Source organism: Engraulis encrasicolus, chromosome 2 (assembly GCF_034702125.1).
Source record: "Engraulis encrasicolus isolate BLACKSEA-1 chromosome 2, IST_EnEncr_1.0, whole genome shotgun sequence".
Classification (NCBI taxonomy): domain Eukaryota; kingdom Metazoa; phylum Chordata; class Actinopteri; order Clupeiformes; family Engraulidae; genus Engraulis; species Engraulis encrasicolus.
Genome location: NC_085858.1, coordinates 22,223,048 through 22,246,897, shown reverse-complemented (window position 1 = coordinate 22,246,897; position 23,850 = coordinate 22,223,048). Strand labels below are relative to the sequence as shown.

General features: G+C 45.3%; 1 protein-coding gene across 2 annotated transcripts; it reads left to right on the top strand.

Annotated features, from left to right (window-relative positions):
- The first annotated feature begins 424 nt into the window (after positions 1–424).
- Positions 425–22,018, top strand: tlcd4b (TLC domain containing 4b). 2 transcript variants are annotated; one of them, XM_063183857.1, is made up of 7 exons: positions 425–733; positions 5,441–5,593; positions 10,755–10,844; positions 19,333–19,391; positions 20,521–20,615; positions 20,933–21,006; positions 21,619–22,018. In XM_063183857.1, the coding sequence occupies exons 2-7, from the start codon at positions 5,448–5,450 to the stop codon at positions 21,959–21,961; spliced, it is 807 nt and encodes a 268-aa protein (XP_063039927.1). In that variant the 5' UTR covers positions 425–733; positions 5,441–5,447; the 3' UTR covers positions 21,962–22,018. The 2 variants fall into 2 exon arrangements, with proteins under 2 accessions (XP_063039927.1, XP_063039936.1); XM_063183866.1 differs by having other exon boundaries at positions 5,438–5,593.
- Positions 22,019–23,850: the final 1,832 nt, after the last annotated feature.

The window sequence follows — 23,850 nt, the reverse complement described above, 5'->3', positions numbered from 1 at the left end:
CTCTAAATATTTTTTTGCTTATAGCCTATCTTACCAGTTGAGAAGCAAAGGCCTAAACCCGTTCTGAACCCGATCAGGTCTAACAAGTTGATGAGAATATGGAATGTTGATCAACCTGATAGCACTGCTTTCGCTGCAGGCATGACTGTACAGTCATTGACTGCAAGCATCAATAGAGATTATCTAAACTATTCAGGGTGATATATGTTCAAGTAAATAGAAGGAAATGTGGATAACGCTGCTTTAAAGGAAATTGTGGACAGTAGATAGCTTGTAGCAGGGCCCCTTGCTCCTCCACCCTCTTGCTTGGCCATGCATAACGGACTGTTCCACTTCACACTTTGGCCTTTTTGTTTAAAAAGGTGTGGCTTAAAAGAAAGGGGTGTGCGACTGAGGCGTGGCGATTAGCCTGAATGTTAGCGTCACTGGTTAGTCTAAGCTGTCAATACTCAAATAAAACGGGTCTGAAATCTCCCTCAATATGATTTTTGAAGTAGTTTAAAATCGCATACTTGGAGTAGTGCGACATCGCGGTAGCGGGAGGCACCCGGCTTTTATAATTCTACGATTCCTGTAATGTAACTGTGCGCCGAACCCTGTGCAGCCCCTGAAAAGTCTTGTCAGTGTGCTGCACGTTAGCATACTTGCTAGCGAAGTTCATAAAGTAACTGAAGAAGACGGTAACAAAACAGAGGCAGGATACGCTCAGAGTGACCTATGCGACTGAAATTAGGTAAGGAACAACCTCACCTGGTTTTCATTACGACGTGTAGCCTTGTTTTAACACAACCAAGTAACACACGACATGGTAAGACTCTGTTATAAATCTTATGACCGCAATACGACCCGTGTGTTATATTGAGAAGCAACGTCGGCACTTTGATAGCAGCAAAGTGGGGTATGCTCACGGACGTCTTCACAATAGCCTCGGAAACATGGTCTTTTGCACGCTCATCTGCAATTCGTGGTACAGTGTAAACATGCTCATCTGTGTCTATCAGCATAAGTGCTAAGACACTTTTCAAAGGGATTCCTTGAAATAGGTTGTCGAATTGAAAATCGTTTGCAGTAGGCTATCACGCGCCCCCCGAAAACAAGGGAGGCCAACTGAGCCTCTGTGCCATTACGTTGCAGTGGGTCTTGTCTCCCCCCCCGTCTATTGTTTTCAAGACTCGGATCCTGGCCTCTTTACTGTAGTATTTCTAACACATACTGTGCTGTGGGCTACTTATTGGATTGTGTAACCTTTTGCCACATCATAGCCGCAGCGTTTTGGTCGCGTTCGACATACCGGTAGTGTGAAACCACAACAAAAATCAGCTGTCAAAATACTAGAGGTCTCTAAAGAGCAGAAAGTAGGCCATGTGTAATGCTCACTAGACTTTTCATGGACGCCAATATAGCCTTCTGACATATAAACATAAACTACAGGGAACAAATTTGAGGAAGGGTGACTACTCTGCCACATGCCAGGAATAAAAGTCTTGTCATAGCCTAGAGAGGAAGCACAGTATGCTGCCCCTCTGAGGCAGCTGTCAGTTGTAAGAAAATTACAAGACTCATAGGCCTAATTACTGATTTTGTAACACTGCAGTGGTGTTTGCAAGAAATGTACCAGTGAAAGGAGTTGTGTTTTGGTCTTTTTTTTATACTACTCTACACACAGCCTTGTCACAAAAAGGTTTTTAAAAATCCACACAATTCCAGGAATCCTTCCAACGTGGAACAGCCTGTCCGGGGTTAAGGGGCTACAGATGGATCGCGTTGGAATGTGACATGACCTGACATTCACACTCAGGCTGGAGATATGACTAGGAAATATCTGCTCATGATACAGCGTATAACTCTGACATTACCATTTGATCTGGGTTACTGTTGACAAGTTAGCAGCAAGCATGAAACGGTGGTCTGCTGCTGACAGGATATGCTTGTGGTGAAGGCTTTCTAATGTTGGTTTGGTGTTGGTATGCAGTCATGACATGGCTGTTTTAGGAGTATAAATAGATGTGCTGTATAGTCCCTGGCTCTAGGACAAAGGTTACAGTAAAAAATGATTAGAGGGTAGCACGACGCAGCTTTGTCTCCATACTGCCAGTCATCTAATCAGGCCAAGCCACCTCCGTAATCAATCCTGCCATTGTTTTTTAAACACAGCCAGACCCTCAGCTAATCAAAGATTTTGAAATCCAGCGTAAGAGGAGAGCTCCGGGGTTGCTCCATAGGCATGCTAAGCCCGGTATTGCACACCGGCCTTTGGTACAGGCTGAGAATGGCCACACGTCTCTCCCTGGCCGGGCCAATACAGTATGTTGCAATGCTAGAGCAGTGATTCTCAAAGTGTGGTCCTCGACAGAGCTCAGGTGGTCCGCGAGGGGATTTCTACTTTTCTAAGACAAGCTAGCAGTAGACTATGTTTGTAATATTATTACAAAGCTGAACATAACTGAAGTCTTATTTTCACCACAATAAGACAGGCTTGTAAATGTGAGTAAGAAGTAAGTGATGTGTATATAATTTAGCACCCATCAACTGTCTATTCAGTTGGCAGGTGGTCCCTGAAAATTTTTTGGGTGACAAAGTGGTCCTCGGTCTGAAAAAGTTTGAGAATCACTGTGATAGAGCCTATATAGAACACAAGCACTATGGAACTGGAAGGGGGTGACTTCGGATCCGGTAGTGTGAGCTAGCTCAGTCATGGACAACAGCACAGAAGAAGGCACGAAAAAAAAAATCCACTTTTACCATAAATCCCCCTTTTTTTCCCTCTCTGGAAGATTGACTTATGGAAGCTGGATTTGCTGACTTGACAGAAGGGCATGCACTGTTGGTTTTGATGCAGTGAACTCGACCTCGCCTGAAGACAGGAGTGTCTTTCACTTTCACTGTATGAAATGCTGTTGTAGTCCTCCTCCTCCTCGTGGTTGTGGTGAAGGAGCATGACGGTACGTGTAGAGTACTGTTATAAGGACTGCAGGGCGATAAAAAGAGAGAGAGAGAAAAAATAATTATGATAAAAAGAGAATAACCAAAAGCATATGTTAATTGTTGTATAAGTGTGATCACCCATCACTAGCATGTAGTGTAGTGTGACTAAGGCCTGTGGGTTATTGCCACATTGGGAGAGGTTAAAAGGGAGAGTGCACTAAGAGCCGTTGACCCTTTGTCATAAGGGGGCAAAAATACACACTTGCCTGTTGCGTACACTCTCTCTCTCCTCTATCTTTCGCTCTTTTTGCATCTCTCTCTCTCTCTCTTGCTCTCGCTCTCTCTCTCTCGCACACTTTTGCTTTGGCTTTTTGTTTCTCTGTTTCTTAATTTTTCCCCCTCTCTCTCTCTCTGCATCATCTTTTTCATTCTGTCTCAGCACTCAACATGTCCATTCTCTCTTTCTCTTTCTCTTTCTCTTTCTCTTTCTCTTTCTCTTTCTCTCTCTCTCTCTCTCTCTCTCTCTCTCTCTCTCTCTCTCTCACTCCTTCATCTTTCTCACACCCACACACAAACTGTTTACCTCACAATCCCTCTCTCCCATTTTCTCACCACCCTCTTTCTCTTTTCCCAGCCTTTTCACCCACAGCCTGTGCAAAAATTGCTTCATTCACACAATCCGATTTCCAGCACCCTGTTTGCAGACCCATTGTTTTTGTTGCCTTTTCTTACAGTTTTAAGTTATTTTTGTAGCCCGCATTATTACGCACACCGCATAATCCTCTTTCCAAATGTTTCTCTGTAAATACCCCACGTCTCTTCGCCCATGGGCATGGCAATTTTGCACTTTCCAAAGCCAAAAACCAGTGAACAATGCAGCCGTTTCTCTTTTTCTTAGCATTGTACTGTAGTTACGCTCTATACAGTGGTCAATTCCCATTGCAACATATGTCATAATTCGCTAACCGTAGCTACAGCCGTGTGCTTGTTTTGAGTGGTTGGTTGCACAGCAATTATGTAACTTGGCCTGGCCCTAGCCCTCCAAAAGCTTCTGAAAAATGACCATTTCTCTACACATTACGTTTGGGCCTTTGGGTAAGTTAATCAGTGAAACAGAGTTCACACCTCCCGCCTGATATCTGTACTGAATGGTCCTTTTTCTGGTGCGGTCAGACACTTTTGATTCAATGCATTTAAAGCAGATGTTAAGTCGCATCCAATCCGGTGGCATTGACATAAACACACTGGTGTTTGTTTTGGGGTGCATTACAGTGCAGTTACATTTGGACCCCTGTACAGTAGTACAAGGGTATGGTTAGGCAGGCTAGTCTTTTTATATACTTTTTTGGGGGGGTCACCTTTATTTGGACAGAATAGGGAAGAATGGGACAGGAAATGAGTGGGAGAGAGAGATGGGTCCCTGGTGTGACAGTGCAGGGGCAATGCCCTGCTATTTGAGCCACGGCAGGGCCTGGTTAGACCAGTCTGACTCTAAAGCAATAACCCAGTGTTGGGTTGGATGGGTATGGTAAAGGTGCCATGCAGCATTTAGACACCACACAGCATGTTATTACGAAGGTATGGTGAAAGCAGGCCAGAGTAACGGTAACCCAGTGCTGGTAGGACTGGAGGAGAGCATACACTCAGCATTTGGACCCCTGTTTAGAGAAGGTATGGCAAGATCTGGGGCCTCATGTACAAAGCTTGCTTACGCACAAAAGAGCTACGAAAGTAACTTTTAACGCACATTTTCAGAATGTACTAAGACTGCCTTAACATGAAAGAGTACATGTGTACTAAATTCCATATGAAATCAGATGTACCACGTGAATCAGCATGAAAAGCATGCATGGACTGATACATTTGACATTTTAGGTGCATAATGTCTCTTACCAGATTTTTACTTGTGCAAAGATTCAGTAGGAAATCTACGGAAATTGTAGCTGAGGCCCCAGACCAGACAGTAGTACAGTAACTGCCCAGCAGACCACCAGACCAGACTGTAACCCAGTGTTGGGTTGGACTGCATACTGTACTGTAGATACACACCACAGTGTATTACCAGTGAGGACTGCAACATGTCTGAGCTGCCTCTGCTGCTGGCTGGCTACAGAGGAGCCTTAGCCAAGCATGCGGGGCACTCTGTTGTTTGTAGTGCGTGCCAAGTCTATGGAAGGTAATCTGTATACAAAATAAATATTGGATGTACACAGCGTGGAATCGGTGGTTGTTTTTGTTGATACACCGTGCCACCCTGCCACTCAATAATAATACACCATTCTTCTTCTCTCTTTCCATTCTTCTTCTCTTTACCCTATCTCTCCATCTATCTCTCTATCCGCCCATCCCTTTATCTATCTGTCCTCATCGGTTTCCATCTTGCTGACCCTCTCTACCTCTTGCTGCTTTTCTCTCTCTCCCTCTCTCTCTCTCTCTCTCTCTCTCTCTCTCTCTCTCTCTCTCTCTCCCTTCCTCCTCTCCTCCACCTGCCTCTTTGTCCCCATTGTGTCAGCAGGTGAGAGATGGCGATGAGAGAGTTAACGGTGGTGACTGGGAGCTTCGTGGGCTTCCAGCTGCTGTACTCGGGCGTCAGCCCTCTCCTGTCATCGGCACTCTCAGAAGGCTACGGACGCCTCCCGCCCAACAAGCTCAACGAGTGGAACTCCAGGTCAGTGCTGTTGCCAGATTAGGTGCTTTCTCGCCAAATTGGGCTGTTTAGGATGGCCGCCGCGTAGGCCGGTAAAAAAAGGGCATGAGGCTGTTTTTTCTGTAGATTTGTGGCTATAGAAATCAGTAGAATTTGGTTTAAATTGGGTGGGATTTCCTGGAGGTTTTTGATCCAGGAAAAACCTGGCAACCCTGCTCCAGGTCCCCTCCCGCTGCTGATCTCTTCTGGTTCACTAGATGCAGGGCTTCACATTAACACATTGAATGCTGGCGGTGCTTACGGAATTATGTCGTAGATTTCCGGCGTTCTAAGCCCTTTTTTGACGTTTTTTGTAGAGTGACCGAATATTATGTGATGGTGCCACGGAAACATGTTATGGCTCGTTTGAAAGTGGAGACTTTGCCCTTGTCGTGGGTGAAAACCGTGAGTCTCTATGAGCTTTTATTGCCAAGCAAACCTAAGTTAAACCGATGCGGGTACCTCCCGAATTCTGCAAGAATCTGCAAGAAACGGAGATAATAAGGTTCTTGTGAAGCAAGCGCTTGTTTCAGAATGTCGCGCTTTTAAAAGGGGATCAGTTGGCATTGATCTGAAATTATAGCTGACACAAAAGCTCAGCTTCGTGTTGTCCTGCTCAGCTGTCTTGACACACCTCCTGTCTGACTACCTTGGCCAATCAAAACACGCATACGTCCAGGGCTTCACAGGCGCTCACACAGCAAAGTTTGCTCTGCAAGTTATAACCTAGTGCCTTTGCATGAAAGCGCCGCGGTCTTCAGTAACACGTAGAAGGATGAACAAGGAACAAGTCCCGAAAGTAATTTAACCCAAGCTCGGTAACAAAATCCAATAACCCAATGCCTGATCCATAACTGGTGATCCATATGGGATGCAGTGTTTACGTAGCCACATAGCTAGTAGGCTAGCATCTGGCTGACGGCAAGCTCCAGAAAATTCATTTTCATGGGGGAGAAAACATAAACAGGATTACAATTCAACTTATCTTGCCGGCGATCAAACTTCAAAATCCCAGGGTATTGGATCCGATCACAGTTTGGGGGTCATTTGTAAGGATCTAGCCAAGGATCTGGGTAAGGATGTTAGCCTACTCAGGCTGCCAGACACGACTATTATCTTCCTGTGTGTTTATTGCGTGAAGGACACTATAAAAAGCGAGAGAGTGGACGCCGATCATAAACATGTGTACACAACTGGCACGATTCTTGACAACTGCATCATAGTCCACCACTATAGAGAATCACAAGGCTAACAGGGCTGCAAGCTGAGCTGGATTAGCATGGTGTAGCCTACACACAAGGCGCACGCGACGTAGTCAATGCAGGTTACTTTACCCAAAGGTTCTTGTAATTCATAATAGACCGTCTGCTTTACCTACGGTTGCTGCTGGTGTTGTGATTAAAATTAAAATGTCCAAATCATGATGACACAAGCTTTTGACTGCCCTTTTTGTCATTTGTATTCGTCACAGACCTCCCAAAATCACAAATATTATGTATTGAAGGGTGTAGATTCCAAATATAATGAAAACCGCAAAATCGTATTTTTACGTTGTTGGTATACAACGCATGGGCGTGAAAAACGTATTATTACGTCGTCTGTACTCAATGTGTTAACATTTTCTGCACTCCGGCCACTGTTGCTAATTGTGCTAACTATGTGATAATTCCAGAGTCTCTCTTTATATGGTACTCGTTTTCTTGTCAGGTTTTTTTTTCCTTTACCGTGATGCATTTAAGATCTGTCAGTGGTAGTAAGATATCTTCCTACATGAAAATAAATCAGAGAAGTACAAACTGAGAAGGCTTCTTTACCTTAAGTGCAAAGAAATGATGCAAAAGGGCCACACAAGCCACACAATATTAGCTACTGTGATGCCATACCTAAGAATACCATTCTACACAGTAGAGTTTTTACATTACACATTGGGCCATTTTGCAGATGCAAATGTCAAGCCCCGTTAGATGCATCACAAATGAGGGGATTGCCTTCATGTTGTCAGATTTCATCAAATCAGAATACAGGTAACTCCAGATGCAGCGTTATCTGTATTGCAAGTCAAAACATCAACAGTGCCTTAAGACATTGTGGTAAGTCAAGTGGTAAATTTTAGAGATCAGGGTGTTGTACAAGTTTTCAAAGGTCATAGGTTTCACATTTGTGTAGAGACTGAAATCACCCATATGTAGATATGGTACAGTCACCACTGAATGAAACTTTGAGTTTCCCCAAGACATTGCTCATGCCGAACTGTGTATCCTTCATTTTACACTTTACCTGAATGATCAAAGAGTGCTTGAACATGACATTTGTGTTCTTCACACTTCAAGTGTGATGAAGGATGAGAAGGAAGCATTAAAGCGCACTTCAATCAGAAAGATAAGACACTCACAACAGACTCGCATTTTTCAATTGCACTCCTACAAACACGAACACACACACACACACACACACACACACACACACACACACACACACACACACACACACACACACACACACACACACACACACACACACACACACACACCCGCGGTAGTGCAGTGATCTAGCCAGTTTAAGTCCAGCCCCTTTAAATCATTGCTATTTCAGGCCTATGCTGCACTCACCATTCAGAGGTTAAATTCTGGAATCATTTTGGGTGCACCAATGCTCCTTGGCTTAGGCCAGGGGTCACTGCGCTGATTTTGTCTACCCACTCCCTTCACCTCCCAATAGCACTTTGGTCAGTGTATGCGTTTAAACGTGCTGAATCAATGAACCAATGAATCAATCAATGAATAAAGGCCCTGCCGCAGCTCTAATGGTAGGGCACTGGGCTGCTACGCCGGCGACCGGGGTTTGATCCCAGCCTGGTTCATTTGCCAACTCTTCCCCATCTCTCTCCACACTTGTTTCCTGTCTGACTGCACTATAATATAAAAAAGGCATAAAATAAATAAATAATAAATAATCAAGCTAATAAGGCAGCACACCCATTTTATTTACACCCCCCCCTTGACATCATTACACCAGGGTCCACAGTTGCCCCTGTTCTTTCCTGCACCCCTGTGCCCAACCCCCTCTGACAGAGGAGGTATGAGCACTGATAATCAGGCCCGTAGCTTCAAAGTGGGTGAAAGTGGCCTCCGCTCGTGACTGATGGACTGTGACTGATGTCAAACGTGTTTGTGTGTGTGTGTGAGAGAGAGAGAACGAAAGAGAGACAGAAGGGGGGGGTACCTTTTGAGCAAGCCAGTTACATAAGCAGTGTCCAGTGTGGACCTCCTCCACTTCACTGCTAACTTGCAAATGGTTTCCGCAGATGCGCAACTCCAATATGATACAGCGCAGTCGCTGCCAGCTAAAGATTAGCTGTTGACTTGTTTTCATTTGGACGGGGTTGGGAAAACGAGGTCGGCACTTTGTTTTTTAATTAACTGTAGCCACTGGCAACGCCTCTGTCATCCAATAGCAATTACCGCCACGATCTACATAAATAATAACAACATTAACGCACACTGCTTGTATATACCGACATAAACTGTTGTGCCAACGATGAGGAAAGTGCTCCTGACTGCTGCTGTGTTTGTTGCCAGAGAAAAGATTGACAGTTAGTAAAGCTGCGTGCGCACGTGTGTGTGTGTGTGTGTGTGTGTGTGGGAGAGAGATAATGGGATGCCATACTTTACCTCCGATGATAAGCTGTTTCAAAGGTTTAAACGTCCCCAGCTCAACTCAATACACACACGTGCACAACTGCTGACATTAGTCAAATTCATATGCAACACCACTTGCTGTCTTCCCGCTGCTAATCCTATGCATTTGGGGAAGTGCTGAGGCAATGTGCAATGCTCAGATTTGACCGTCAGAAAGCATAGCTGCAAACGTATGAATTTCTTGCTATGTACTGTATTTGTATTGGGTATAGTACACCATTTTTATCCTTCTTTTATTTTCTGGCGCTCTCTCCGTTACTCTCTTTCTTTATTTATTTCATCTGTTTGGTCTTCGTTTTTCTGTTCGTGTCTGTTTCTTTACTCTGTCTTTCACACACAGTTACAGAGACGGTGTTAGAGTTTAAGGACCTCTGTGCGTGCCGTTGTAGCGGTCTGTCTTATCCATACCCCCTACTCCAGTGTCTTCTCACTTCCGCCCTTTCTATCTCTCTTTCTTTCTCTCCCTTACATACACACACACACACACACACGCGCACACTCACTCACATTCACACACATCTGCTATCACTAGCACACAGGGACAGTGGAGTTGATGGACCTCTCTTTTTCTCTCTCTCTCTCTCTCTCTCTCTCTCTCTCTCTCTCTCTCTCTCTCTCTCTCTCTCTCTCTCTCTCTCTCTCTCTCTCTCTCTCTCCCTTTCTCTCTCGTCTGCTGAGTTCATACCCTCAGTCGTCCTCGCTTACCCCTTTTCTATTTCTCTCTCTTAGTCTATCTGCCCGTGTCACTGAAACACACACACACACACACACCCATACACACACACACACACAGAGACACAGTATCACTCAGAAGCAGTAGAGTTCATGGATTGGTCTCTCCTCTTTTTTTTCTCCAAAGGTCTGTCTCTCATCATACCCACAGACCATAAACCCGCAGTCCATACCATCAGTCAATACTCAGTCCATATCCTTAAGGGCCGTACACACACATCGCTGCTATTTCCTAGCTTCTCACTTGCTCACCTACTCGCCTCTCTTTCGTGGAACGTTCGCTGAAAGTTCCCGCGGCTTCAACTGCCAATGAACAGGCGAGAAGTACCGAACTGTGCCTTCCAATTGGTTACTCGCTTACTCGCCTCGCTCGAAGATAAAATATTTTTAACTCGGGATCCGCCCACATCGCATCGCTTGTACAGTACTCGCCTACTCGCCTGCTAGTCTCGCTGGAACACATTTACCTTCTATTGAGTTCATTCGCTGGGCGAGTAACTAGCAGCGACGTGTGTGTACGGCCCTTTAGTCCTCCTCTCACTCTCAATTCCATATTTTGTGTCTCTCTGCTCCTGTCACAGAAGCACGTAAGAGTAGTAGAGTTGATTAATCATTCTCTCTCTCTCTCTCTCTCTCTCTCTCTCTCTCTCTCTCTCTCTCTCTCTCTCTCTCTCTCTCTCTCTCTCTCTCTCTCTCTCTCTCTCTCTCCCCAGGACTGTGTCGACGGTCCATGCGCTCATCGTGGGTCTCTTCTGCCTCTACATCCTGCGCTATGATGACGCCGTCAACGCAGACCCCGTCTGGTAATAACTCCACTCACCACACCCCTCTGAAGATTCTCACTCCGCCAGGTCATACTAGTCAAAGGAGTTTAGTTGCAAGCGATTGGACCATTTATTTTGGAGCTTTTTATATGAAAAAAAATGTTCATGCTCCAAAAGGAAGCACTGTTGTTGGGGCAGCTGAGGTGTAATGGTTAGGGGCTTGGACTGCAGATCATTGGGTTGCAGGTTCAATTCCCACTCTTAACAATCCCTTCCTTCCTCCATGGCTGAAGTGCCCTTGAGCAAGGCACCTAACCCTACATTGCTCCAGGGACTGTAACCAATACCCTGTATCTAAATAACTGTAAGTCGCTTTGAATTAAAAAAAGCGTCAGCTAAGTGTTATGTAATGTAGAGTAGAGTAGAGTAATTTTATTAATACAGAGGGAAATTAAGGTGTCTTACAGCTTACATAGATACAACACATAAACATGTCTTGTAATGTAATGCAATGTTAACAACGAAACTAAACTGCTTTGACCGACGGCAACACATGGAACATGAACATCCCACGTGACACACGTCACGACGCACTGCACACATGATGACGCATCACACCTCACAATCTGCACATCCTTTAGTCTTGCAAAGTGTTGTGTAGGTGGAAGGACATTGTGAGTGAGTGAGGAGTTCCCTATTCAATGCCTCTTCAATGTCTTGTTTTCTTTTCTCTCTCTTTTTCTCTCTCTCTCCCTTTCTCTGTCTATGTTTTTCTTTTTGTCTTTTGACTGCTGCCTGTCTGATCTGCATTTCTGATTCCTGCACACAAAAAAGACTGGTAACTCACCCCTCCCAACACTCCACTTTCTTTTCCCTCTGATTCTTTTTTTTTTAAATCTCTTATCTTCCGAGTGGCCTTCCTTCCTATCTCCCTCCCTCAGTTCCTTCCTTCCTTCCTATGTCTCCTACTCCACTTCATGTATACACACCCTTCACTAGCATGTGTTTAAGTGAGGAGCCAGTCAGTATATCTTTTCATCAAACCCCCACAGTCTGCTTGGACCTCATTATGTGGCTCAAGGCCTCTCTCTTTCTCTGGCCGTGTCTGTCCATCTCCCTCTCTTTCTCTGTGTGTCAGGCACTCTGTCTGTCTGTCTTTGTATCCGTCTTCTCCAACACACTCCCGTGTTCGCATTCGCTTTCGGTGTGTTCAACTCTCCTCTCCTCTCTCTCTGTCTCTCTGCTTCTGTCTCTCTCTTACTCCCTCTCTCGTTCTCTTGTCCTCTCATCAGTCAGGGCCTTGGTCTTGGCAACAAGGCTGCTTTTCATAGGAAACAACGGGCACCCAGTCTCACTAGGGAAACGTGCACTCGCACATTCACACTCAATCTCGATCGTTCCTTCTCTCTCTCTCTCTCTCACACACACACACACACACACTCACTTCCTCGCGTTCACACACAATCACACACACGATACACTCTATCGTTCTTTCTCCCTCTCCCTCCGTCACTGTCTCTCCTCTCTCGCTCTCTCTGTCACATGCGCTGTCACTATCTTTCCCTCTTATGCTCTCTCTCTCTCTCTCTCTCTCTCTCTCTCTCTCTCTCTCTCTCTCTCTCTCTCTCTCTCTCTCTCTCTCTCTCTCTCTCTTTTCCACACACACATACACACACTAATGTGCTTGCTCACACACACGCAGTAATCTGTGCACACAGACAGACAGACGGGCACATTCTCACTTGTGCATTCCCTCAGAGCGCGCCACTCCGCTCAGCTCTGCTCCCCCCATCTGATCAGCTCTGCTCCTCTCCTCTCCTCTCTGCTCCTCAGGGCCAGCTATTGTCCCCAAGTCCCCCAGGCCTAGCTAGCACTCACTGCTGATGAAGTGAAATGCGGAGTTAAAGAATAGGAAATGAGAAAGAGAGGGGACAGAGGCAGCATGAGAGAAAGAGAGAGAGAGAGTTCAAGGAGGAGGGGTGACATGGGGGGAAAAGAGATGCACAGAGTGTATTGGGGATGGGGGGGTTACTCCTTTTCTCTTTTAAATTCAACCCCCTCAAATCCCTCCTCCATGTCCACCAAGCTTGTCTAGCAGGCGCCTTTGTCTGCTCCTTTTGGGTCGTTTTTTTTTCTCTTGTTCACCCCTTGCTCGCTTGCGATTTGCACAAGCGCTCTCTCTCTCTCTCTCTCTCTCTCTCTCTCTCTCTCTCTCTCTCTCTCTCTCTCTCTCTCTCTCTCTCTCTCTCTCTCTCTCTCTCTCTCTCTCTCTCTCTCCTCACTGTGTTTCTCACTGTGTATCAGCTGTATTGTCCATCTGTTTGCGTCTGTTTACCACTTTGTCTGTCTATTCACCCCTTGCTAGCTTGCGATTTCTCTCTCTCTCTCTCTCTCTCTCTCTCTCTCTCTCTCTCTCTCTCTCTCTCTCTCTCTCTCTCTCTCTCTCTCTCTCTCTCTCTCTCTCTCTCTCTCTCTCTCTCTCTCTCTCTCATACTCTTGTAGCCGCAAGTTACGTTCTGTCTTAGCCAAGCAGCCACAACTGAGGGTCCAAACAGACATAAAACAAGGAGCAACATAAAAGAATGCAATGGATGAAAAAAAAATAATCGGCCAATCTGTGTTGCAAACTCTTGGTAAAAGTAAAATCCATTGTGAAACATTCTCACATGTTGCTATTTCGCGTTGGTTAAGCTGTTTAGAGCTGTATTTTGTTCTAGCCGCTTCCGTCTTTGTGCTGTGGCTTGGTGTCGTGTGTTTTTTTAGGTTGTTTATGCCATTACTTCTTCCTCTTTCCCTTCCACCTTTCCCCCTTCCTCATCTTGTTTTTCCTGTATTAGGTGTACAGTTCTTCTTTTCTATCCCTCTCCTATTGCCTTCCAAGCAGCTAACCCACACTTAGCGCTAGCCCTGGCTGCAATGGATGCTTAATGTTACGGATGTTAATTCAAGTTGCATCAAAGATGCACTGAAAAGAATGGGCTATGTCTCAGATAAGTCTTTGACTTGATGCATCCAGTGTATGCCCAGTGTAATTTCCCCCAATGTTTACACTGGAAACCCTTAGCTCTTTAGCAGTGTCTAACCGCAATGCCACTCCTGAAAAGCAGTGTCGTGATTACCAGATAAGCCAATTCATGCCCTCAGGTCTTGAGTTATGTCAGAGGTCCTTTTGCCCTGCCACAATCTTGCAAAGTGTTTTATTGTTCATGCTAAACCGCAGAGCGAAGCAAGTAGATAGGCTTATTTCATCCGACGGGTTCTTTTTTGTTGTAGTAGAAGAGTCAAACACACACCCCAGAGATTAGTTGAGATGTGATAAGTATTATCTCTGGAGGATATGTCAAAACGACCAACTGGTGAATATGTTTTAATACGGGTGCTTACACACACAAATGATATGGTTGTATATAAAGGCTTGTAGTCTCAACAGAAATCTACCTCTCTTACACTTCCTCCTACAATGATGCAAAATGACAATTTTTACATCATTGTAAGAGGAAGTGTTAAGAGGTGAATACGGATTTCTCCTGTCTCAGGGGGAATTGAGAGAGTGTTGCACGACCATTCAAAAGTATGACTGGGTGTCTTGCAATGGAAAGCCTAATGCAAATGGGTGGAGTGTCCCTTTAAGTGTGTTGTTAGCCTGGATATGGAATATAACCCTGCTTTCTGTTCATACATGCAAACATCACTTTCCGATAGTGTTTTGAACCCAACCCTATCAGATAAACTAGTTCATCAAAAGATAAACAGTTGGAGGTCCGTGAAGGACACTGGAATGCTGCACACCCTGCCTTGAGTTTTTGAGATTCTAGGATCATAGAACATTTATGTGCTACGTAAATCATTTGATTATGATTAAAAACAAAGATAAGAAGATAAGAGTTATCCTCAGATAACTGATGTANACCCTAAATTTACAGCATGATTATTATCATTTATAATGTGTAGAATTCTATGTTTTATGTCCATGTAAACAACATATCCTGAAGATCACAATAAAAAAAACACATGAATTCTCATAATCGGGGGAACCAGAGCAGATATGACAGTTCCGTTGTCTGTACTAAACACATAATGTTGGAACACATAATGAAACTGGGAAGTTCCTCGATGCACGCGTGAAACCACACGATTTACATGCGCTAATTAGACTACTCTCTATGTCTCTCTGTCTGCCTGTGGGAGGTCTTCGAGTTTCAGGGCTGCCAACAACACATGGGGCGCGTAGACTGAGGAAGATGCAAAGTAGGCTGGCAGTAGGTTGTGCTGCTCGGGAGCCAGGGAAGAGCAGCCCATGCAGGGCCGGATTAAGGTGGCCTGGAGCTCCTAGGCTACATGTTGCTGTGGCCCCACTGGGAAGACAAATTTCGCGACAAATTTACATCAACAGTGTCATAATTATGAGCTAGGAATTAAGGATGGCATGCCTGCCATCTGTACTGATTAAATTTTTTAAATTGCATCTTGTCACAATTCTGCGATTTTTCACTATTGGTCTATCAGGGGCCCCCTGGGAGGTGGGGGCCTCTATGCTGCAGCCATATGTAGCCTGTGCGTTAATCCATCCCTGAGCGTAGCGTAGGGCAGGCGAGCCAGGTTGGTAGGTAGTACACCGACAGGGGTGAGGGGACGAGCGGAGTGTCTCAGTTAGCAAGTAGAGTTCAGCCAAGGTCAGCATCACATTATGTGAAGGCTGGAGTTGAATTAGCTGTGTGTGTGTGTGTGAGTGTGTGCGTGCACGCACACATGCATGCGTGTGTACCTACACGCACACGCTTGTGTGTATGTCCATTAATGAGGGGCAGTATGACTGTACATTGATACACAGATGTTTGTGTGAGTCTTTTATGTTGGTGATGAAGACCCCCTGCTGTGGCGTTTTGTGTTATTGTTTGAAGAGACAAGCGTGTGCATGCATGGTCGTGGTGCTGCTGAGAGTGCAGTTAGGGGGCATGGCGGTGTCACGTTACGGTTCGGCACCGGCTCGGCCAACGGTTCTCCAACGCAGCGGCCACCGGACACCTGCGCCCAGCAACCGCTATCACTTACAGGATCACTTTTCCACGTCCACGAGGGTCACGCGAGCAGTGCACATAGACAACAGGACACGGCTTCACGAACGAACGCACACGCGCACACACACACACACACACACACACACAGACACACACACAGACACACACACAGACACACACACAGACACACACACACACAGACACACACAGACACACACAGACACACACACACACACACACACACACACACACACACACACACACACACACATGCATACACGCGCCACCTTTTACACACCGGCATCTGTCCACAACACATGCTAAGCTGGAGTGTAAGCTGATAGCGTGCATCAAAAGGCCGGTACTGTACTGCAGGAGAACAATGATCTCTGATGATGTTGTTCCCCTCTCCATGCCCCCTGTCTGCAAGGTAGTGCCCCCACAATGCAGTGCAGCATCCCTTAACCCATTGATGCCTAAGGCACCTGCAAAGAGTGCAGCCTGCTAAATGCTCTTTTTGGGAAAAGGTCCTCTCAGCCTATAAAAACCTAAAAATGTCAGCCTCCGAAGCACATAAAAACATGAAATCATTTGCATTTAAGACCTTGTATTTAAGATCTTGCATTTAGAATGTGTTCATTTCCTGTCCTATTTCAAACAAAATTGAAAAAGCACCCAAATACTATATTTAAAAAATAATAGCTGAGCTGAGCTGAGCTGAGCTGGGGTGCATTTCTCGAAACCATAGTTGCTAACTAAGTTAGCTACGTTGTTGTTTGCAAGGCAATTTCCCATTGGCAACTACCCAAGCCGCTAACTGGCTAGCAACTACGCTTTCGAGAAACGCACCCCTGAGCTGGAAGACCTGCTGCCCCGCCCTGCTTCCACCCCCTCCAACTCCTCCCTTTGTGTTTAGTTAACTACCTACTTATAAACCAGCATGCCTGGTTTGGCCTGCTGCACTTAAGCACCTGTAAAGACACCTCTCCTCCCCACCCTGCCCTATTAGTCTGCTAGACTTGAAGCCACATTCCGTCATTTCTGGAAATGTGCTCATTTTCTACCTCCCCTCCACTTGTGTCAGTGATGGAGTTTTAACTTTCCCCTGTTCTCTTCCAAATGTTATCTGACTCTGGTGATGCAACTTGCACCTCCAAGGTACGTAGCATCCATCCTCCAATCGAATAAGTCCACCTTGCTGGTCCCATTCAGTTCAGTGATGACATTCCAGCTTGGAACTAGTCATAATATCACCAGACTCTGATAACAAGATGACAACAGCAGAAAGGAAAGCCCAATTAATTAACTGGAGGCAAGGTGGGCATATTTCCATTAGTGATGGTATTTTGTTTGGAAAGACAATGCCTACATTTATCCCTTTGGCTTGCTTGGCAGCCTCTGAGCAAGCATCCACTATTGCATCTATAATTCATACATTAACACTTTTTGGCGCCAGCGTCACACGTATAACACGACAGTGTCATATAACAGTATCATAGGGCCGTTATGGATGTCATTCAAACATGTCATTCACAATATCAATAACATTTCATGACCATTGCCATTAAGTGACATTTGGTTGTGATAAAGACAATGTGAACTTTTCATGACCATAAAATGTAATTGACATACTGTTTATGACTCCTCCATGACTGTGTAACATGTCATGACTCATGACATTGTCTTGCCATACGTATGACACTGGCGTCAAGTAAAGTGTTGTAACGTTTATACTGCCAGTATTAGGGCTGCACAATTAATCGAAAAATAATCAAAATCGTGATAAAATAGTGAAATCGAACTCATGATTTTAATCGTGATTTAATCGTGGCAATAGTGACCTACTTTTGAGAGGGTCCTTGAAGCCAGAACATATTGACAGGCTGGTGTTTCTGGCCAGAAATCTGTTCACTTCAGTTTTATGCTATTGCCTTTACATAATTATTACAATTCATTTTATTTTGCTCATCCCGTATGTAATTCATTCTTGGTTGTATTTCGTCTTGTTATAATTTTCAAAAAAATCAGCAAAAATCAATAATCGTGATTAATCATCGTGATTATGATTTTGACCAAAATAATCATGATTATGATTTTTTCCATAATCGTGCAGCCCTAGCCGGTATGTAGTACAGCATCCACTTTACTGGCCTACAAAGCAAAAAGGCAGTAACTACGCAGAGCTCTGAACTGAGTAACATGATCCTCTTGTCCAGCGTAAATAGTTTTGGGTAAGTTATTGACATGTGTTATTTTATATTTCCACATCGTTTGCAGATCAATCATTTTATTGAATTTTATATTATGATGTACATGACTATAACCACAATAACACATTTTAAACAATAATGCAGTTTCTGCCTTTTTGCTTTGTACAGTAGGGTAATATCTGGGAATCTGGTGAACTTGGACACTGCCTCACCACATCCCTTGTTTAGGGTCCGTTAACATTTAGATTCAGTTTCTTTATGTAGTTTCCCTTTAGTCACTGTCACTTAGACAGTAGCATCACACATGTGGTGTATATTTAAACAGTCTTTTTAATGTGTTGGTTTACTTTTGGATTTTTTTTTCATAAAGTACACTAATAATCAAAATACATTGTGATTAGATGAGCCTAGTCTTGTCAGTGTAACAGTTTTAATGGCCTGTTCGATGAGGTTAGAAGAGAGGGCTTATTTTAACCACACCTCGTTCAGTAGTCAGTCTGCACTGTTCAAGTAGTCAGTCTGCGCAGTTCAGTAGTCAGTCTGCCTCTCCCCTCAGTCAACAGAACAGGATTGGCGTGAGTGAGACACGACCAGATGGCAAACAAGGAAAGCCTAGCCTTACCGGTCTAGGAAAACAATGCCCTTAAACTATCACACACAGAGAGCGAGAGAGAGACACACACTTGCACGCACACACCCAACATTGTCATTAAGCCGTGTCATTCTAACAATGTGTTAGCATAGCAGGCTATAGGGAGAAGCAGGCTGCAGCATGGCATGCTGCTCCTTAGGCCGTGTGCCGTCGTTTTACACATGGCACGAAGAGCGCCCGATTCAAAAAAAGAAACAACAGCACTCCTAGTCACTGGTGGTTTATATATACCATACTGTATTTATACTTATACTGTATGAGGTTTATTGTCCGTCAGATGTTGCAGCTTTAACCTTCTATGGCGTCAGGGCCCCAAACGGGACTTAGAGGGTTCTTCTTACTTTTGTATCTCTTTTCAAATGAGCACCCAGTTACTCTTCCTTATGAAGAGTTAAGCACATTATACACATTTCACATTGTATGAGGTTTATGAAGCAAGCCCGAGACAGTCGCTTCCTGCTGCGGCTAGAGCCTGTCAGTGGCCGCCGCTGTGTCAATTTGCACAAGTAGTAAAGAGTAAATAAGTGAAGGACGGAACAGGCTGTTAGCTGGACAAGTGTAGTGTTGCCCTGTGTAAGCCACATGGTCGTTAGTGCTCCATGTCATCAGTGTAATTGGGGTTTCCTTTTGATTTCTTTGTCCGTTAGGGGAGACCCCAACATGGTCAAGCTCAATGTGGCCATAACGTGTGGCTACCTGCTCTATGGTGAGTCCTCAACCGTTTTTATTATGTGTCTACCTGTTAAGTCTGAAGTAAACCATAAATATCCGCAACCCTGTTCAATGCTCCCAGTTGTTTAACCCATTGATGCCTAAGGCACTTGCTAAAAAGGGTGCTGAATGCCTGAGCCCTTTTTAAGAAAAGCTGCCCTCAGCCTATAAAAACCTAAATATATCAGCTTCTGAAGCACATAAAAATATGCACTTAAGTTGCATTTAAACGCTAAGACCCTCATCTTTCATTAGAATGTGTTCATTCATCTCAAACAAACAGACATTTTAATAAAGTTATCTCAAATCTCATGAGCATGGATGTTGCGTAATGCAACTCCAGGCGCCAGGGCCAATGTTGCGCAACGCAACATCAGGCATCAATGGGTTAATGGCATGACGTTTCTGACCTTAGTCCTTCAAGTGTAACCAAGGCTTCACTTGAGGAAGGACTACGGTTCGAAACGTTGTGCCATGACATTTGCCATTTACGGAAGGACTACGGTTCGAAACGTCATGCCATGACATTTTCCATTTACTTCAGTTGTTTTGTTTTGTCCTGCACCTGTGCCACTGATGTGTGCGCATTCTCTGATGTTTTGGCAAAGGACGCGCTCAACTTCTTGGAAAAACGAAAGTCTTTGGGTGCGCGATAAAATGGATCAACTTTAAGGAAGAAAAATCCGCACTCACAAACTGCGTCTCATTATTTATTTATATTACCACCATGTCCAAAAAGCAAACCCGTTTCGGCTATCAAGATAGCCGAAACGCGTTTGCTTTTTGGACATGTGGTAATATAAATAAATAATGAAACGCAGTTTGTGAGTGCGCATTCTCTGATGCCCTATGAAGTCCACCTAGTATGGCCCCCGGCTTATAAGCTTACACTTATGAGCGGACCCTTTTCTACGTACTGCGTGATATAATAGTGTGGTTCATGCCTGTGTGAATGCTGAGGATGTGATACTGATGTTTTAAATCCTGTTTAAGTGCTGAGGCCATGGAGTATTGATGGTGTGTGTGTCTGTGGCTGTGTGTGTGTGTGTGTCTGTGTGTCTGTGTCTGTGTCTGTGTCTGTGTGTCTGTGTCTGTGTCTGATTCTCCTCCTCTGCCCTCTCCAGACCTGGTGCTCCTGGCGCGGAACTGGAGCACTATGGGAGACAGCTTTTTCGTCTGTCACCACTTGGCGGCGCTCTATGCATACGGCTACGTCCTGGTAAGGCACTCCCTCTGGAAAATAACACTGCTAATAACTTCTGTCAGTTATCTCTAAAAGGTTTTTACATCATGCATAATGTAGTTATAACCAATTAATTAAATTAAGTTATGATAAATAAAGGAATGGCATAGTTTTTGACCTACATTTTTGTTTGCATTGATTCCATGACTGCAGTGGGATGGTAAATATGAAGTGCTGACTGTGTTAACCACTTAGACTGCTACGTGTGTAAGCAGATGTGGTTTCTGTGCCACGCTGCTGAGCTTACATAAAAGACTGCTTTCACTTCTGATTTTTTTCCCCCTTTGTTACAGACTCGTGGCGTGCTACCGTATTTTGCCAACTTCCGTCTTATTTCAGAGCTGTCCACCCCATTTGTGAACCAGAGGTGTGTACCTGACCCTTTAGGCCTATTGAAAGCTGTTTTTGATTACCGCCACTGTACATCATGATGTAATGTGAAGAATTATGCTTTTATTGATTGTACTTGTGTTGGCATAAGTTAATAATTATATAGCTAGTAGTCATTTGTTCTATGTGGAGTATGATGTGTATAATGTTCATATCAAGGAACTAACGGCTTAAATTATTTAAACTGTTATTGTGTCCTTTATGCCATCAAGTCTGGCCAGGTTGATCATTCATTTACAAGAACCAATTTGTGAATACGATGTATTACTCAACTCTGACATTTCTTTCCTTGGGGTGTGTGTTGCTGCGTGCTGGTGTCTATTGTGTATGTGTTGTCAGGGCTCTAAATTAACTTTTTTCGTCACCAGCCAAAATAGCTTGTAGAGACTAATCTTACTAGCCAAACACATACTCACTAATGGGTCAAAGTGGCTAGTAAGTCGGTCTTTTCTACCAACCAAACTGAAATTTCTCCAACATTGAGCCGGTTGGCTGGTGTTAATTTAGAGGTGTGTGTGTATGAGTACATACTATATTTATTCCTACTATGTTCATGATTATTTGTTGTTCCTTCTCCCGTGGCGTGCAGGTGGTTCTACGAGGTGCTGCAGTATCCGCGCGGGGACCGGCTGGTGGTGGCCAACGGCATCGCCATGACAGTGGTCTTCTTCCTGGTGCGCATCGCCGTCATGCCCACCTACTGGGAGAGCGTCTTCGCCACCTTCGGCACGCCGGCCTTCGTGCGGCTGGGCCTGGGCGCGCAGGTGGCCTGGATTGTGTCCTGCGTGTGCCTGGACGTGCTCAACATCGTGTGGATGTACAAGATCACGCGCGGCTGCTACCGCGTCATCACGGGCGCCTCGGGACGCAAGAACAAGGCCAAGGCCAGCAACGGGGACGGTGGCAAGCACATCAACAACCACACAGACTAAAAAGAGAATAACATACCGTACCGTACAGTACAGTACCGTGCAGTAAAGAAGGCCCTGGCTGCAGTGTGGGGGGGGGGGGGTTTGGGGGGGGCCAAGAGTGTCTTGGGGTGGACCTACAGCAGGACTGATCCAGAGGAGAGGAGATGAGCTGGAGGAGGAGAGGGGCTGGGGTGAGGAGCGGGGTGGCGTAAAAAGGACTTGCTCATAGTATAGCTTTCCTTTGGATCAACAGAGTCCCTCTTGAGATTTATCAGAGATTTCCACGGCAGTCAGCCATGTCGAAGCATAAACACCACACACACGCTTACAGCATGCACGCACACACTCACGCACGCATGCACACACCCATACACACACACACACACACACACACACACACACACACACACACACACACTCTCATACATGGGCCTCATCTCTGTTGACTCTTTAGCAGTTGAGTGGATGGTTGGTTTATGTGGGTAGGAATGCACATACTGCACAACTGATGATATTCGCCTGTGGCCCCAGCACATAACGTCAGGAGGATTGCGACTTGCCCTTCTAGAAAGTACTGCACATGTAATTGCAAAAGCACAACATGAAATGCCTGCCTCCTCCGCTCCCTCCCCTCCCTTCCCTCCACTGAAGTCTGAACTTTTCAAGTCCACCTCACGTACGTGTATATACCCAAGTGCCTGCAATGCACACAACAGGGACACGGAGTGCCCAGCCTTATTCTTCTCGTGTTCACCACTCACCTCACATCACATACAGCATTCAGAAGTCAAATCCTCCTCCTCCCTCTCTCTCTCACCTCGGTTTCTGCCTGCCCCTACTTGCTCCTGTGCGTTTTTACAACACTGCTCTCTACTTCCTTCAAAAAACAAAACAAAACTGTGGTTGTTTTTGGGGGGGGGATTCCGTCCACCGCTCAGACACTGCCATGCGAACAGAAGCACACACACAAAGAAAAGTGCACCGATACTACACATGCCTCATTCACATACACACACACACACACACACACACACACACACACACACACACACACACACACACACACACACACACACACACACACACACACACACACACAGAGACGCCCCAGTGTGGCGGCCACACTACACAACACCCACCACACCACCGTACATGCACCACTGTGCCTCTCTGTCTGGTAGTCTCCCGTTTCTCAAACTACCAGTGGCTGCTGTTCGTAGTCAGCCAGCAGTCAGAATCCAGCCAAGGAAGATTGCCAGATCTCCGGAGGTTTCAGCCCTCCACCAGGTCCCAAGATATCAATGGGCTCCAGACCCATCCGATTACCAGGTCCTGAGAAGATTTCCGCTCTTGATTGTCACCTCTCCTCAAGATCACAAAGGTTTCAATCCTCTACTAACTCAAATGTTCAAAGGTTCGCAAAGATTTCAGCCCTTAGTTGCCAGCTTTCCTCAAGACCTCAGGGGTTTCAGGCCTCCTTTGCGGGCTCTCCTCAAAATCTCCAGGTCCAGGCTCCAGGCTCCAGGTCTTCTCACCAGCGTATCTACGCCCTTCCACGCCACGCAACACACCACACTACACCCCAACTGTCTGGCCTGGTCAGTTGACGGCCTGTGGTGCTACCTGGTGCTAGGGCCAGCCCCTCTCCTCCATGCTGTTGGCTGAAGACTGGAGTGGCTTCCACAGAACTGAACTGGACATCTCAATCTCCCCATACATCCATGCAGACTGTAGTAAAGCAACAGTGGTTTTTATACACACACACACGCACACAACACAAGGACTTTGTGGTGTTCAAGTCTCCTAGCCACCACCACCACCACCACAACCACAACATGGACTCATGTTAAATCTCTCGGCCATCACCGCTACACACGGACGCATGTGAAGTGTTCACGTGTTCACTGCCA

What these genes read in the sequence shown, in the direction of transcription:
- tlcd4b (XM_063183857.1), top strand. Translation starts at nt 5,448, where the DNA reads ATGGCGATGAGAGAGTTAACGGTGGTGACTGGGAGCTTCGTGGGCTTC. An exon ending in GTGTGGCTACCTGCTCTATG is followed by an intron (nt 19,392 to 20,520) that starts GTGAGTCCTCAA and finishes TGCCCTCTCCAG; the next exon opens with ACCTGGTGCTCCTGGCGCGG. An exon ending in ACCCCATTTGTGAACCAGAG is followed by an intron (nt 21,007 to 21,618) that starts GTGTGTACCTGA and finishes CGTGGCGTGCAG; the next exon opens with GTGGTTCTACGAGGTGCTGC.